The sequence below is a fragment of the Pseudochaenichthys georgianus genome, chromosome 1 (genome assembly GCF_902827115.2).
Source record: "Pseudochaenichthys georgianus chromosome 1, fPseGeo1.2, whole genome shotgun sequence".
In the NCBI taxonomy this organism is placed as follows: domain Eukaryota; kingdom Metazoa; phylum Chordata; class Actinopteri; order Perciformes; family Channichthyidae; genus Pseudochaenichthys; species Pseudochaenichthys georgianus.
This window is the reverse complement of record NC_047503.1, coordinates 39064949-39081626: the sequence shown is the minus strand read 5'-3', so window position 1 is coordinate 39081626 and position 16678 is coordinate 39064949. Positions and strand designations below refer to the sequence as shown.

Genomic DNA, 16678 nt, shown 5'->3' with positions numbered 1-16678 from the left:
TACTTTTTTGAAAATGTTGCCCCTTATTTAAGCAAAAATACTAAACAAGTTAAGTAAGTAACTAAGTCAAGTATATTCGACAGGTGCATGTGTTTACATCTTCCACAAGCCTTGACTGAAAATACAAATGTAATCATTTTCTAAATCATGAAGACACATGAGAGAAGTGGGCAGGCCTTCAATACTTGATAAGAAGAAAGAAAAATAATCAATACAATTCATGTCATTTGTAGATCATCGCTGTATCTTCCTTCTAGAAATAGAAAGAATGAACAAGGACAACAAATAAAAAGGCAATTCTGTTTCAAAAATATTTTATTTAATCAACTTATTTATAACTGAATGTTTCCCAGCTTTTCATCTGTCATTAAAAGGTCTCCACTTACCACTTACACATTTGTCAGTCGAGAAATTACCGGAAATGTCTAAGTAAGCGCTGGTTTTTTAGTCTATCGAGCCACAAAGCTTTCATCAAATTATTTCTCACACTGAGACAACATTTTGCTCAACAGGTCGGACCTGCAGCACCTCAGCAAAGCCTTGTCCGAACCAGCAGGTGATGTCAGCTGAGTCCAGGATGAAGTAGAAGAGCCTGTCCCTGCAGCGCGTCCTCCTGTGGATGGACCGCGGGTCTGCAGAAAGCACACCTCTGATGGCAGCAACAGCCTCCTCTGTACTGCGGAGAAACCTGAACCTGGGTCTGTCACTTTCAGAGGGTCCTGTGTGGCATGAAGGTGGACTCTGTTATTCTACACATATTAATTCATTTATTATTATCAATTATAATGCATACAAGCTGAACATACAGGAACGTATACATGTTACTGTGCATACTTGGTGGTTTTTCATAACAGCACCATCTTGTGGACAAAACAAAAAATCATCTTTCTCTGGTTTATTGATTTATCCTTCCTGTATTTTAAAATGTAAATACAGTTATTTACTTATGTATTTACGAAATATGTCTCATTTACAGTATTTGCACATAGTGTTTTTCAGACATTTTCAGTACCTTGGTTGGTGATTGGCTAATGGTTACACAAGCCAAAAAAATCGTTATGACATCTTAAAGTGGCCAAAATCTGATCAGCTCATTTTCAGACAGGTTTTAAATGGATCAGGACAAAAAGAGAGTGAATCTTTTTTCCTGAAACTTTCAGAATCTCTTTACACAGAGGGGACACATGTTGATGTATAAAAGACGTGAAAATGTGGATTTTGCATAATAGGTGACCTTTAATGGATGATTATTAATAAGAGAGGTTTCTTCATTAGGCTTTTCGGCCCTCCTAACTTCTACTTAGATTTTACATTGTCTTTTAGATTTCAAGATTCAAAGATGTATTGCCATGTTATATGCACAACTACTGTGTAGTTATGCAATAAATGAAACACTTAGGTCACAGGTTCCTCGACAGTACAATTACAAGACAAATATTTGTATTTAGGTATATATGTGCAAATAAGCTAAACAGGTCATGCTTACAGAACGTTTAGCTTACCTGACAGGTGTGTGGGAAGGAAGTCTGCTAGCTCTTTCTGAGCCTGAGGAGTGAAGCGCACCTGCAGACTGCTGACAGGGGGCTCTCTGATCCAGCCAGCAATGGTAATGTCGGCCTTCTCTCCATAGCAGGGGTAGTCCACATTACACTCTGGTGCTTTCGTTTTGGGAGAGTGGGAAACTTGATCCTCACTTGCACAACTCAGCTGGAGTTCCCCTTGGGTCACATCAGCCCTGACCTCATCTAGCATTTGGTGGATGTTTTTGTGAAGGGGCAACTGAGCACTTACTGACTTAGAGGAATCTCGGACGGGAATACCAGCTTCAGGTTTGTCTTTGGAGAGGAGACTTACCAAGGCTTCGTTGTCATTTTTGTCACTTTCTAGGTCTGATTGAGCATCTGTTTTTTGGTCTGTGATTGGATCACAATGCTCTTTGTCCAGCCTTGAGTGGGGGGAGTCGTAGTCTGGGATGTAAGGTTTGATGTCCAGGACTGGGGTGCCAGCAATCATGTCAATGTCTGATAGATGTACCGTATCCCCTAGAAAATAAAAGTGGGAATGCATTAGTTTCTATAAAGCTATATGTTTATGTGGCTTAATTGAACTGCAAGCAGGAAAAAAATATATTATGCTATACATGAATTAAGAGTTTAAAATCATCACAACTCATAAACACACAACGGGCAAGCAGTTCGCAATAGAAGAAACATGTTTTCATTAATTACACTTACCGTCAATTTTATCAAGTCGAGCTAGAGTTAGGCCTAAGGCATTTGGTCGGTGCGGACTGCGTGTCGAGTACACACCAACTCTCTGACCGTTCAGTCTGGGAGGCTTCACTTTGGCTTTGTAATTCAAGTGCCCATTTTTGTGAAAGAGAAAGATGATCCTGTATAGAACATATGGGGGAAAAAACATGAGAAAAACAGTGGATACATAAAGTCTGTATGTATGGCAGAGGCAGTTGTGTTGAAATGGGCAGAAGTTCATTTGAAAAAGTGAAAAATGCACTGATCATCAAACACTCTCAAACAACATTTCCGGGGGGCAATACAGTGACTATGAATAGTACCTAATACAACCTAATACAACCCACTTGAAAATATCGAAACTCTCTTTCAGTGATAACACACAGTAAACACAATGTAAGACACCTACCAGACATGGGAGTATTGCTCCAGGCCCACCAGAGCGTGCTCAGGGTTATTGAAGATACTCTGCTGGATGCGCAGTTCGGCCCTTGAGGGGCCACAGATGGTGGGCTGTCTGGGTGTACCATTCTTCACAGCGAAACAGGAACTGATGTAACCAATGGGGACAGTCTGGATGTTTCCTGGAGGGTTACACAGATAACAGCATTTTATTACATAGATGCTTCTTTCTTTTTCTGTACTTTTAATTTAGAACATTGTAACAACTACATCCATTTTGTACTCTGCCACTCGCTTTGTTTTTTATGTGTGGATGTGTTTCTACTGTCATGTTATATAACTATGAATGTTTTTCTCCATGCATATATGCAGTATATGCAATTCAGCAAGAGGCAACTTTCCGTGAACTTTTTTAATATTTTTGGCTGTGTCCATTTTATATATTGATATGTTTTAAATTGGACATTTATTGATATTTTATATTTGCACTTCAGTGGCCAAATTACAAATCAACTATTCCACAAAAAATGTAGGCAATAAGTAAGGAAAGCTTATTTATATGACAGGTTTTAAAATATCCATTACATGTTAATAATTATATTTTAAGATCATTATCACATTATTATTATTTGTATAATGAATATTCTTCTTCATATTATTAGTAGTAGTAGTAGTAGAAGAAGTATTTGTTATACTATAAATCAGCACATATGGCACAATACTTACTTTAGGATAAATAAATGTTATATTATATTTATTTTATGATGCAGTAATGAGGTGTCGCAATACAGAAACACACTGCAGATGTTTCTTCTGAATAATTAGAGCTGTTTTTATTTACCATTGTAGATATATGCTGGTACTGTACTGCTGGTTATTACCATAGACTGTATATATAAAGGTCATTACCTTGCTCTAATGCCTGTGGCGCAGCTAAAGGCGGTGGAGGTGCCTGCTCTTTATCAGGTTCACGGAGGCCAATATTTGCCACAGCAGCCCGAATGGATGTCATGTGTTTCCGATGAGCTCTACCTGCACCGTCCAATATCTGCCTGTTAAAGAAGAATAATAAGCAAATAATAAAAACGTAATTTTAAAAATAGATAAAACATAATGTATTTAAAGGAAACGCAGCGGTGTAAATGAATATGTCTAATGAAGTTGACAGACAAAAAATAATCAACACAATGAAATATATAGTTACAGCTGTCATAAAGTTAATGGTACAGTCCTATCTTCACATACCTCAAGTTCTTTATCTCTTTTCTCATCACTGTTATTTGCTGGTTCAGTTTTTCAACGTGCTCGCCGCAGCAGTCACACCGAGGACTCATCTTTTTTGATATAATGGATGAAAAAAAACACAGTAATGATTATGTTAGCTTCAAGCTAGCTGCCTGACATATACGCTGAAGAAACACGTGGTCGTTCTCAATGCGGAAGCACGATAATGACTTCCTGTTGGCCAACCAGCAGTGTTTCAGGTACAACTAATCCGAACAGCTCAACAATATTTGTGTCGTTTTGTTGCATCCTGAATAATGTGCACTGTAATGTATTAATGTTACACATTGTTACATATCACTGTTGAAGAAGTCATGGATAATATGCCCTAGTTTAGCAGGCACTGCATGTTTTATATCAGCAGAGGGCAGCCAGGAGTTATGACACAGTCACCATTTCTATCTTTTTCAGCAGCTTTATTTAGGAATCAGAAAAAGGAACCAACCATAGACTGTATTTATAAAGCCAAGCCAAAAAAGTACAGTATTGTAGAGTAGCCTATTGTCCATGAGAATTGTATTTCCTTAAACTACATTTAAGAGGTAAATATTGTGCTTTGTGCATTTATAAATAATTCCACATTACCTTCTGAAATGAATGCTTCTTATCAGCTAATGCATCACCTATATATATTTGTAATAATATTATACTGGCCATTCTGTAGCATGATAAGCACCTGAGATGTTATTGCTAATCATTTCTATTTTGAATGCAGGACTTCTGGATGTAATGGAGTGTTATCACATTTTGGCTTTGGTATTTTGAAGGAAGTTAAGAATCCAAATACTTCTTTATATATGTTAAGTTAACTAACAGTTTTACGAACAGACAGAGGAAATTAAAGCCAGTTGTTGAACAGGACTGAACACACAAGGCGCAGATGGAATATATAAATATATTTTGTATACTTTGTAAGCAATGATTACATATTATAGTGTTGCCATTTATCACTTTGAGTATTACTTATAAGTGAAATTTGGCAATAGTTTCTCTATCCAAGTAAAACAAATATGACACTAGATATTGCAAAAGAAGATTGATCCTATGAAAACTAACCTAAATGAATGATCATAAGAACCTGTAGACAATCACCAGCAAATATATGGTCTTAACACCATTTATAGGTTAGTTGGATGAGGGATAAAAATGTATGAGAAATCTAATTTAGTATAGGTTATTAAGATATCACATAATAACTAAAAAAGATTTTTTTTAAATGACCAGTCAGATGTAGTAAGCAGTGTATTTTATTTGCTGGGAAACAACTTTTACAAAATTCTATCAAATAAATCTGTAACTACAAATTATACCAAAACCTTTTTTTAAAAGCAGGTGTTCTTTACTAAATGCAAAAATACAAAATAGAATTCACGAGCTTCGCAGCAGAAACCAGAATAAATATGCTCGATGTGTTTGTTCTATTTAACCAACAGGATGCACACTAACCAAAACAATACTCAAATACAATCTATGACCAAAAAAGGATAATAGTCTGGGCAGGCGCAGTATCTGAAAAGTGTGTTTTAGAAAATTAAAAGGCATTTCCTGGAAAATATTTTTGTGGAGGAGGTGTCGAGGACCAGGTGGGAATTGAGAACATTTTGTTTTGTTCAGGGACGTTGATCGATGGGGGCTCAATCAGATCTAAAAAACAACAGGATACAGAAAATATTAAGACAAAGCAATACATTTAGTTTTTCACACCTTTCATTCTCATTGCAGTGTCAGTTTCTTCTTTATTACCTTCCTCAGCTGTTTGGTCTTGAGATGGAGAGATGTCTGCATCCTCATCTGGGTCCAAGTCCTCAACATGGACCGGGCCAATGGCCTTCCTGCATTGTGACTCTATGAAGAGGGTCTCCACCTGAGGAGGGGCTGCAGGGGGGGCAGGGATTGGTCTCATATCAGGGATTTTAAAGGAAGCTGGAGCAGGAGGTGAAGGTGAAAAAAGATCAGGAGTTGGGATAAGTGGGGTCGGAGGAATCAGAGAAGGAGCAAAGACAGGATTTTGGATGTCTCCAAATACTGGTAGAGGAGCAGGGGGAGCAAGGGCAGATGAAGGTTGTGATTCCACAGCTAGAAGAGATCCTTGAGCTTGAACTGGGATGTCCTCCGCAGGTTCAGGCACCACTACTACAGCAGGATCTTCCTGAGGCCCTGCCGCCGCCTCCTCCTGAATAACGGGTATCTCCGACGTGAGCTCACTCTTCTTGGGCCTCCCTCTCCTCTTTGTGCCACTCTCAGCACTGGGTCTTTTCATCTGGCTCTCCACCCTTTCAGAGTACAACAGTTGTAATTGACCTGAACAACAGCAGACATTGATACAGCTCTTTGTGATACAAAGTCCTTGACCTGGAACTGGGATGTCAATAGAAACACATGATCAACCTTTGGTTTCCTTTTGCCCCATATTCAATATAAAGCAGTGGAGTGATAACGCAGCTGCAGCACTGATAACGATTTAACCGCGTTTGTGGAGTAGAGTGTTTTATCAAGCAAATGTTGTTAGTAAAGCCTTACTAAACATTAGTAACTGATACTACAACTACATTTTTTACACTTCATTACATGTAAACAAATATTTGCTAATATACTGATATGTCTGCAAAGCTTGATGTTTACTCCAAGTAAACTTAGCTGTTACTGTATATACATTGCATTGCACAACATTGGCTGTGCCTTTTATACATTTACCTTAAAACCCACTGGTTAGTCTCCTTCTCTTCTGCTTCAGCTTTTCTTTTCCTCAGAAGATCCTTGTCACGTAACCGGCGACGGATCCCACCTATAAAACAAAGAAACCATGCAAGAAAGTATGAAATCAAAAACAAACTGAGAAATGTTTGTATGCATACTTCGGTGACTGATGGTATACATAAAGGATTGGTTTATAGACAGCTAAACACTGGCAACTCTATGACTGAACCATTTCCACACAAGGGTTAAAAATACAGAAAGATTCCACAAGTATCACTTTTCTTGTGGCAGCATTTTAGCTGTTGATTAAAGTATCTGTCTGAGTCAACTAAAAAGACACCACACAGTTTGAAAATGAAGAACTGGCTTAATTAACTTTGCAGTGTGAAAAGACTTAAGAACTTTTAAAAGAGTGGTCATTATTAAAAGTTACCTTGTTCCTCATTCTGATTTTTATTTTCTGACTCTTCTTTCTTTTGTTGAAATGTCTCCTCCATTCTGAGTCCTGCTATGAATTAACCCAACTCATTGAAGGAGGTCAAGCACAGAAATAAGACCGGATAACTTCTGACTGTTTTTTATTCCCACCCCTAAATGAATTATCTGGTTAACCATTACCAAAGTGCTGCGAGAGTTCTTGCAGCTTTGGTCTTATCATATTTCTAAAGCTGGAGGAGTTGGCACAGCAGCATAGACAGAGAGAAAGAAAATGACCAGGTCATGTTGTGTGAGGGAATTTAGGGATATGCATCTGAAAGATGGTAAATACATATACAATTTGGGTTAAGTAGTCTTAATAAAACTAGTAAACAGAAAAGACAGAAAAAAATGACTCATCTGTTTACATGCATGGCTCTGTGCAAGCCAGCAGATAAAAGAAAAGCGGAAATGTTTTGTTTTTTTGTAATGCTAAAACATTGACTGAATTCATATAGAAAAATATTCAATGTTTAAACAGCCTAATGTTGTTTCTGCACACAAAAACGATTCAACAGTTAACTTAAGTGAAATAACTGAAACCCCATCAATAAACAAAGCTGTTGTGTTCGAGGTAAATAGGTATTGGGCTTTTACAGCAACATATTATTAAGTACTCTAGGTAAAATATGTGTTGAAAAGCCATCAGATAGTCTGAGACCAGGCAAGAAATCCTGTCTTTAGCCAGAGCACTGGCTTATCTCACAGATGGAGAGCTGCTCGGTTGGGGTGTGTTCTCAATCTTCTCACAGCACATTGAGCCCTGATGTGTGTGTTTGAGACACTCTGAGAAAGAAGCAGTCCAGCAGAGTAAATAACACTCAACTGCCAATTGCCTCCAGCACTGTAGGGGAAATGCTGTCTGTTAAATTCAAGGAGCTTCTTGCTATTCACACACATTCTATAGTAAGAGGACTGTATGTCAATCTCAATTTCCTGCTTAGTATAGATGGACATTTGGCAGCAGACAAGTCGCAATGGGAAATGTGGTAATTCGCTTTTTATTTTTTAACTCACCTTGCAAGGCCATACAATGCCAGGTATTATAACCTCGGGGACACCCTGACTGGGACGAACACACTGTCCCAACATCAATCAGGAGCTAAAAAACACACTACCTTGAACATTTAGCAGCACAATCATTACAAATTGTGACTTCCAGCTGACCAAAGACCAGATAACCTCTCAGCTGATAAGGAGTAAAGACTTCAAAGTAAGTATGAACATTTTATTGAAATAACAGATTAGTATCAGCATTGGGCTACTGGAACAGCCAAAGGCAAAAAAAAGCTGTCACTCACATACAAATCCCTACTATTGCAAAATGTATCTATTATTTGAGGAAGGTCAAAGCAGCTATGGTGCCATCTTCTGGTGTATATATTCAACTACCTAACACACATTTTAAAGTCGTATGTATAATTTGCACTAGGCCGAAGACTATTTCCATCATTTGCCCTGAACAGTGGACCTACAGCTTTAAAACCCAAACCGTATTTCTTTTTTGTTTAATATTTACAACCAACACTAAAAATGTATTCATAATAATGTATTCATAATCTCACCGAAGTACAGAATATAGTTGTATATTCATTTTTTTAATTTCTGAAAATCAACTACTCAGTCCAAAGTCAGTAGACTTTTACTTGAGGGCTCTGGTGTCTCAGGAAGTAAGGGGGGTGGGGTTGTAGGGGCGCTCTCCATGTGCATATACAATGCTCTCTTTACTGCAAACCAAACACACCCCTCCTCTCAGAGTGTCGAAACGGTTAAAGGAATCTGGAATTTCTGAACAAAAAGTACAACACAATTTATCCATTAGGCACTTTATTGGTAAAAATGGTTACAAAGAGATTACACATTCATAAACAATTGCAATTGTGAATTTGCCAGGCAACAGGTTTTAGTAAAAATAAAATATATGTTCGCCTTATTTACACATCCAGTGTGAAGCAACGACAATATAAAGATACATATAAATAACGTGGACATGTTTTAAGGTTTGCAAACTTGCACTGAAGTTGATAAACAAATTTGAACATTTGACCTACTTTGTCGATGTGTATTTGGTAAATGCTGCTACGCGTATACTATATACAATTTGTAGGCAATTCTTTGTTTAGCAAACGTGAATTTAAAGACAAAGAACTCGTGTCTTCTCCAAACGTAGTACAGTACTTTCCTTGCAGAAATAAATTGCACCATAGCACTGTTTCGGGGCAGCGTCATGTTTTGTGACTGCAATGCCTTCATAGAGGCGATGGGCGTTTCTGGACGCAGATGGCGCTGTTGAGCATATATTTTTGTTTCAGTCCCGTTTCCCTCCATGGTTTCTCCTCTCTCCGACTAACTTAGCGTTTGGCTCAGTTCATTATACAGTCCTATATTCTCCCTCCATTAGGGCATCTCTGCCTTTGGACTGAAGATCCCACCAAAACCCAAGAGAGAAAAGTTTCACTTTCATAGGGCACGATGGACATGAAAAAGAGGATCCACTTGGAGCTAAGAAACAGGACACCGTCTGATGTGAGTCGTGCTTTTTTAAAACCAACCCTTAGTTTTCTGGCTAGCCTTTTGCTAGCAGCTTGCTACTTTTTTGCTTTGCGAGTGACCTGTGTGGCTAACGTAATGGTGACCACATGGGATTTAGGTTGTGTTTCTTGTTCATAATAGGGCGGAAAACACTCAAGCTTAATCTTTTAAACAGTTCAGGATTGGGCGTATAGGGGCAACGAGAGGAGAAAAGCTAAATTGAATCGTTACTTTGAATCGGCGATTCCTCAGCTTGCTGACATTATTGCAGTGGTTTAACCGTTTCGCAGCCTCCTTGGTGCACACACGATTAAGCTCGACCCCCCCTTTGTACCACTATTAGTAAACTTATTTGTACGCTGATATATATTACGAAATATGCTTCCTGCGCCGCGTTTAGCATTCACAGAGCGGTATATTTTACTCAGACCTTGGAAGCCATGTTTGCTGCTAGCATAACGGCTAAAAATGGGGCGCTTTGTATCACAAATGATCGGTACAACTCCACTATCGTGCTAAAACATCGGTTGTTGTTACATGTGAACGGGCAGATCACGCGTTGTATGCCTTTACATTTCTGTATAGTACGTTAATAGCAAATGGCCAGCAGATTCAGCCGCGACAACAAAAAACAGTCACTTGATTCACGAGTCATCCACACCATGACCATTTAACGTTAAGCCAGTGTTACTATAACAACAGTTGTTCTATCAAAACTGTAACAAATAGCCAACTGTATCCGTTATTGTAAATCGTTAAAAGCCACGTTTAAGCCGATTCGTCATTTTTTTTTTTTAAAGGTGTGAGTGTGCAGCCGTTTTCTCAACACAATAGCTTGCATAGTTTTATAACAGCTACTTTCATATCACTGCATATACTAATATACATATTGCTAACTTCTTTAATAGAATATGTGAGCAGGAACCCTAACTTAGTATTTGTGTTCCCGCCACATTACCACCATTCGCTCCACTGGTCAAAGACAACAAAGATAAAGAAATCTGTAATCTTAAAACGTCAGAAACACAATGATTTGCCCAGTATTTACTGTTACTATAAACTGGATGTTGTTTTAAACTACACTGATCGATCGGCTTCACACACCGAGCCACCCTGCTTGAATGACACGGAGATCCGGTGCACCGCGCTTGATGCGTGGGCAGCCACAAACTCGACGTTTCCCCCCGACTCATGCATGAAATAAAACTAATATACCATCGAAAAATAACCTGGATAACGTTTAAGAAACTATAATTACTCTTTCCAAACAGCATTTTTAGTGCCATTGAAAGTGTTCAGAGAACTGCATACTGTATCTCAGGAATCGCCATGTTGTCATTCTGTCGTCTTTGAAGCTCTGTGAGAAAGGAACTGTCTCCATCTTTGTTTTTACTAAATGTCCGTTCTCAATATATTTCCTTCGACATGAAAACGACGGTTTACCACGTTACAAACTGCCCATTACGGTCGTTCGTTCGACGTCAAGGAATATTCCACTTCCCAAATGAAAGATGGTTTATCGTAGAAAAAGAATCTTTACTAAGGGTGTATTCGCAATCCTTTCCGCTGCTGTTGGGTTGGCTAATGGCGGGCAGACAGAATAGCTGCTCCTCTACCGCACGGCAGCGTTTAAAAGGGGCAATGGTTAGCTTGTAGCGAGCTAGCTTACTAAAAAATCATTGCATTTGTCATTAGTGACTGCTACAACAGGCCATGAGAAGCTACTGCCCTACTGTTCCCAATGAAAATTATTATGTTATCTGTCTCTCTCGGGTAAATCAAGCACACAAGTGCTTTTAGATGGAGACACAGGTTGTGTTTCGCTGTTTTTAATTGGGAAATACTGATCTTTGACGTTTGACAACAACTTTTTTTTTTGCAACGTATTGTTCAACACTGAATTGCGCAACCATTGTTAGTATTAACTGACTCAAACAAACTCCGCATTTACACTTGTTTTTCAGTATTTTACAGCAGATACATTTGAATTACTTTGTTCAAAGCATGGGCCACTTTGATAAACAACACCACCCCCGATTAAAAAACGTTATGTTGTTTTCAAGCTTGTTGTCTCTGTGATTTTGTTTACACAAAGTAGGCTACCTTATTTTAATTCATCATTTTAACTTTGTTTAATATTTGTATAAAATATTTTTCAGTTGTTTAAGTATGACTTCTTAGTATAGTTTCACTAAATGCATAAAACAGCGTAGGTGACATTTTAAATGTGATATACTTTTCTACTTTTCAGGTACGAGAACTTGTCCTTGATAATTGTCGATCAGTTGAAGGAAAGATCGAAGGCCTCACAGCTGAGTTTGTCAACCTGGAGTTCCTCAGTTTGATAAATGTTGGCCTAATGTCCGTCTCCAACCTGCCTAAACTAGGAAAACTCAAAAAGGTAAAAATTACAATCATCCTCCCTATATGTAAAAGTTGAATTATGATAAAAGTTCAGCTCGAATAACATTTCCTTCTACCGTGTTTCAGCTGGAGTTGAGCGACAACAGAATCAGCGGCGGCCTTGATGTTTTAGCAGAGAAACTTCCCAACCTTACACATCTAAACCTGAGTGGCAACAAATTGAAAGACATCAGCACATTGGAACCATTGGTATGTTTCCTATATGTTGGAAGCCACACTCAGTCATAAAACATATCCATCTGCATGCCTACAGAATGTGTATACTCTTAGGTTTGGGAAGACATTGCACTGTTTGTTTTCTCCTCTACTATTAATGACAATTTACTAAATTGCAGACATACCTTTGTACCAAACCATGTCATGTACACAGCCTTACTAGCATTAATATAATTGCAGGTAAATAGCTGTTATTACTCAACCAACAGGATAAAAAAACCAAAAGAAACATTATAATTTCTGCTTTCAGTCCAGTTTTCAGAATATTTTGATCGAAATATTTAGTCTATATTTTGTTATTTTCTTTTATATGTTGGTCCTGACCCTTACACAAGTAATGATAGATCGTCCATCAATACACTTGTATTTAATACCCAATTATACTAATTTGAAATATGATTCTTGAGTTGATATTCATATAAGAAAAAACATGTTTGTAGACAGTGATGATACAAATCTTTAAAATCAAGGTAGGGCTAGACATTGTATCGAATTTATATCGTGAAATTAGTCTAGATACTATCTTAGGTGTTGGACATAATGTTGCATCATCTCCCTGGTTTTAGAGGATGGGTTTAAAGTAAAGTGATGTTATTTTCTGAAGTTATCAAACTCTTCTAGCCTTAATATTTTGTAAACACTAGAATACTGTGCAATATCTACATGTAGTTATTAAAAGGAATATCAACCCTATATAATTGGTATTGCTAAACATAGACTAGTTTTACTTTTTTCACAACACCATGTACCTCTAGTACCCTGAACTCAGGACCGGACACACAGCAGTTACTCATCACAGTACTTATCTGCATTTGATCAACAGAAAAAGCTGGATAACCTGAAGAGTTTGGACCTGTTCAACTGTGAAGTGACAAACCTGAACGACTATAGAGAGAGTGTGTTCAAGCTGCTGCCACAGCTCACCTACCTGGATGGGTATGATCTGGAGGACAGGGAAGCCTCCGACTCTGACGGAGAGGTGGACGGAGAAGGCGTAGACGATGTTGATGACTCTGAAGGTAAGAAGTTCTTCCAATATTTCAGATATGTCTATGGTCATCCTGCTGTAATGATATCCGTAGGTCCACGACAGCTGGAAAGATATGAATAAGAAATGTATATACAGTTCAACCTCAACATGGCTGCCTGCAAGTCTCCCACAGATCTTTAAAAAGTCTTACAGGTCATGAAATACATTAATCTAAAAATGAAGCCTTAATTTGTGATAAAATGTCTTCAAATAATCTTTCATCTGTCCTCTAAACACATTTTTGGTAAGATCTATTAAAAAATATATATATATTTACCAAATTCCTTTTGCATTAATGTCGAGCAGATCTGTAGTGGAAAAAATGCATGAATAATTGTTCTTACATTTCTGAGTGGCATTCAAAGTATTTAATCTAACTTGCCTGAAGCTGTAGTATGCGCCTGTCTGGAACTTGGTTTAGATTTTAATTGCAACACAAAATAATTACCCGTGTCTCTCAGTTGAACTATTGGACTTTGATTAGAGCATTATTCCACTTTGTTATCGACTGATTGTTGTTGCTTTTGTATTGCAGAGGGAGAGGAAGATGAGGACGGAGAGGAGGAGGACTTTGATGAGGAAGAGGACGAGGAGGAAGATGAGGAGGAGGTAGAAGGAGAAGAGGATGATGATGATGAGGTCAGCGCAGATGATGAGGTAATAAAAAAAAAACATTGAGCCAGGATTATTTGGTGGAAAGATATAAGCATTTGGATGCATCTTCGATTTTAACTCGTACAATTTTGTTTATAGGTGGGAACCTTTGGTCAAGTGGGAAAAGTGGATGATGATGAAGATGACGACGATGATGATGACGATGATGATGAAGACGGTATGTACCATTTACTTAATTTGAGCGTTCCCCCACATCACATTTAGAAAATGTATTTAACCCCATAGCACCTTTTTAAACATGTTTCAACACAGTAGTAAACTATTACTATTAGTACAAGAGAATTGGTGTGAACACTTGACTATTACAATTAGAATGCAAAATAATTAAACAATTTAGCAGTGCCTTTTAGTGTATTGTGTTATTAAAGTAAACAAAGGGCAACAGTCAAATGAACTTAAACTGGCACTGTTCAGTTTTAAAAATCAAATGCGTTTTTCTATTAACAGGAAGGCAGAGGAAGCCTTTTATAGACATTGTACTTCAGATTGTGTTTGTAATTAAGCTGCAAACTTAAATTGAATAAATGTTTGCATAGTATAATTAGTATGTTGGTGTCATGTTGAACTGGATAATGACAAATCAATTGATATCGGGGATAATATGACACCTGCTGGCGGTTCTGGTTACTGATGGAGCTTTATGCAGGAGAGGGTACAGGGCCCTATCAAGGGGCTTCTATAGGGGTGACTTACTGACCACTCATCATACAACTCAAATAAGACCGTATACATTGATTCATTATTAATACGGTATTAGAAAGCTATTGGTAGAAGAAATAAAGCTTGTGAGCAAAAACATTGCAGGAGGAGGGAAGGGCCAGTAAATCCTGAAAAATGTCATTACTGAAGATACATGTGTTATTTTCAGCTCCTAATCGTGCAACATTACATCAGGTAGAGACAGCAAAACATGATAGTGACCATTCTTCAACACTGACCCCTCTCCATAACGTCCCACTAGAGGATGTCTTTGATAAAGCTGAACAACTAAAGTTGTTTGTAGGAGTTAACACTTGATTTTAAGATATGTAACACATTAAGACTTGCGTATATGTAGATAGTGAAAACATGAATCCGGCACTTGGACTTTAAAGGGATAAAATGTGTCGAATATGCAAAAGGAATATTAGTTCACTGTTGTGCTAGTTGTATGGTCTTGCCATCCAATGACATCACATGACACAGGTTTCCCTCTGTCCCCAGAAGCAGAAGTCGTAGCCGTGAAAGGTGAGAAGAGAAAGCGAGACCCAGAGGATGAGGACGACGATGACGACGATGATGATGAAGACGACGATTAAGAGCTAAACTGAAAACGAGAGCCTACCGAGTGACCCTCCCTCCCCACAAACCCGAAACTCGCACCGCCTTTGTAATCCACGTCTGACCCCCAGCTCCGACCTCTTTTTACGGGGCAAGACTGTACCGGACGGGTGGGCCGAGTGGAGCTGCCGCCCCCTTTTTTCTCCCCCTCCTCCCCCACATGGAGCTGAGAGCCACCCAACACCCTCCACCTCACCCCCAAACGGCCCGAGGTTCTCAGGCAGCCCAGCACTCAGCATTCCACAATTTCACTGTTGCTCCCTCTATGTGTATTCCCGTGTGAGGACTTTGGGACTGGTATCTAGTTTTGGGTCTGTGCTTTTAATATTTTGTTGGATGAATAATTTTTTGTTTGTTGGGTTTTATTATTTCTAAATTGTTTTTGTCTTTTATTGTTTTATTTTATTTTTCTGTCCCTTATTTTTCCCAATAAAATTATTGCTATAGCTGTGCAACCAGCGGGCCATGATTTTTAGTGTGGCCGCCTGTTGCACAAATCAAGGTTGTAGCTACATTTTTACTTTCTGTATGACAAAAAACAACTTTGTAAATAAAATGTTAACATTTTGTGCTTTCTCTCTTCCTGCCATGATTTCCCCAAAATGAGCGTTAAGTGATGGCGGCCATAAATATTCTTATTATGTTCTCTGCACCAAGGGGACTCTACCCAACAGTACACAGAAAAGGGCTTTAAAGACCAGTTGAGATTTTAATATTTCATTGACAAAAGAATAATCGGCAACTATTTTGATACCCGTTTGAAGGTTTTTTTCATGAAAATATGGCACATGCCGTTTTCTGCTTTCAAAATATCCTACCTTATACTAAATCAAATATATTTTTGGTTTTGAACGCACAGAACAAGATATTTAAAGACATCAGTTGGATCTTGAGAAATACAGATGGACATTTTTTACTATGTTCTGTATTTAAATTGACTCAACAATTGATTAATCTAGGAATTAGCGGACAGTTTAAAGTTGATCCCTATACAATTCCTCAATGCCCATTTGTATGTGGAAAGAGCTTAGCTACAATTATTACTTTCCTCCACTTGCCATAAGGGACCCTTTTCTCGTAAGTCCATGTAAGATAGGGACAAAATGTAGTCTTCAATTGTGGGTAAAATGTTTTCTAATGTTCACCTCTGTTTGAAACTCCAGAGGCCTTGGCAGGCTTTTCATATAACAAAAATATGGTATCAGTTTTCTTTGTTAATCAATCAATGAACTCTTTTCTTGTGACTAATTGGAGCCTGCTGACCCCCAGGTTAGAGTGTAGTTTACAGCAACCAATAACATGACTGGTGAATGTCATTTTAAGAAAGAAAAGTTTTCCGGAACAAGAGAGTAGCTTATAGTTTGTAGTG

General features: G+C 38.2%; 3 protein-coding genes across 3 annotated transcripts; 1 reads left to right on the top strand and 2 right to left on the bottom strand.

Moving 5' to 3' along the window:
- Positions 1–297: 297 nt before the first annotated feature.
- trmo (tRNA methyltransferase O) lies at positions 298–4947 on the bottom strand. The gene is made up of 6 exons (XM_034086778.2): positions 3900–4947; positions 3564–3706; positions 2662–2836; positions 2235–2392; positions 1503–2042; positions 298–719 (listed from the first exon to the last, which is right to left on the bottom strand). Exons 1-6 carry the CDS (start codon positions 3986–3988, stop codon positions 484–486), a joined length of 1341 nt encoding a protein of 446 aa, XP_033942669.1. The 5' UTR covers positions 3989–4947; the 3' UTR covers positions 298–483.
- A 222-nt stretch (positions 4948–5169) lies between these two features.
- Positions 5170–7204, bottom strand: hemgn (hemogen). Its single transcript, XM_034086792.2, has 4 exons — positions 7069–7204; positions 6633–6723; positions 5682–6211; positions 5170–5582 (listed from the first exon to the last, which is right to left on the bottom strand). The coding sequence occupies exons 1-4, from the start codon at positions 7130–7132 to the stop codon at positions 5470–5472; spliced, it is 798 nt and encodes a 265-aa protein (XP_033942683.1). The 5' UTR covers positions 7133–7204; the 3' UTR covers positions 5170–5469.
- Positions 7205–9023: 1819 nt separating this feature from the next.
- Positions 9024–15394, top strand: anp32b (acidic (leucine-rich) nuclear phosphoprotein 32 family, member B). The gene is made up of 7 exons (XM_034086756.2): positions 9024–9638; positions 11896–12045; positions 12135–12257; positions 13108–13303; positions 13850–13971; positions 14068–14146; positions 15193–15394. Exons 1-7 carry the CDS (start codon positions 9585–9587, stop codon positions 15285–15287), a joined length of 819 nt encoding a protein of 272 aa, XP_033942647.1. The 5' UTR covers positions 9024–9584; the 3' UTR covers positions 15288–15394.
- Positions 15395–16678: the final 1284 nt, after the last annotated feature.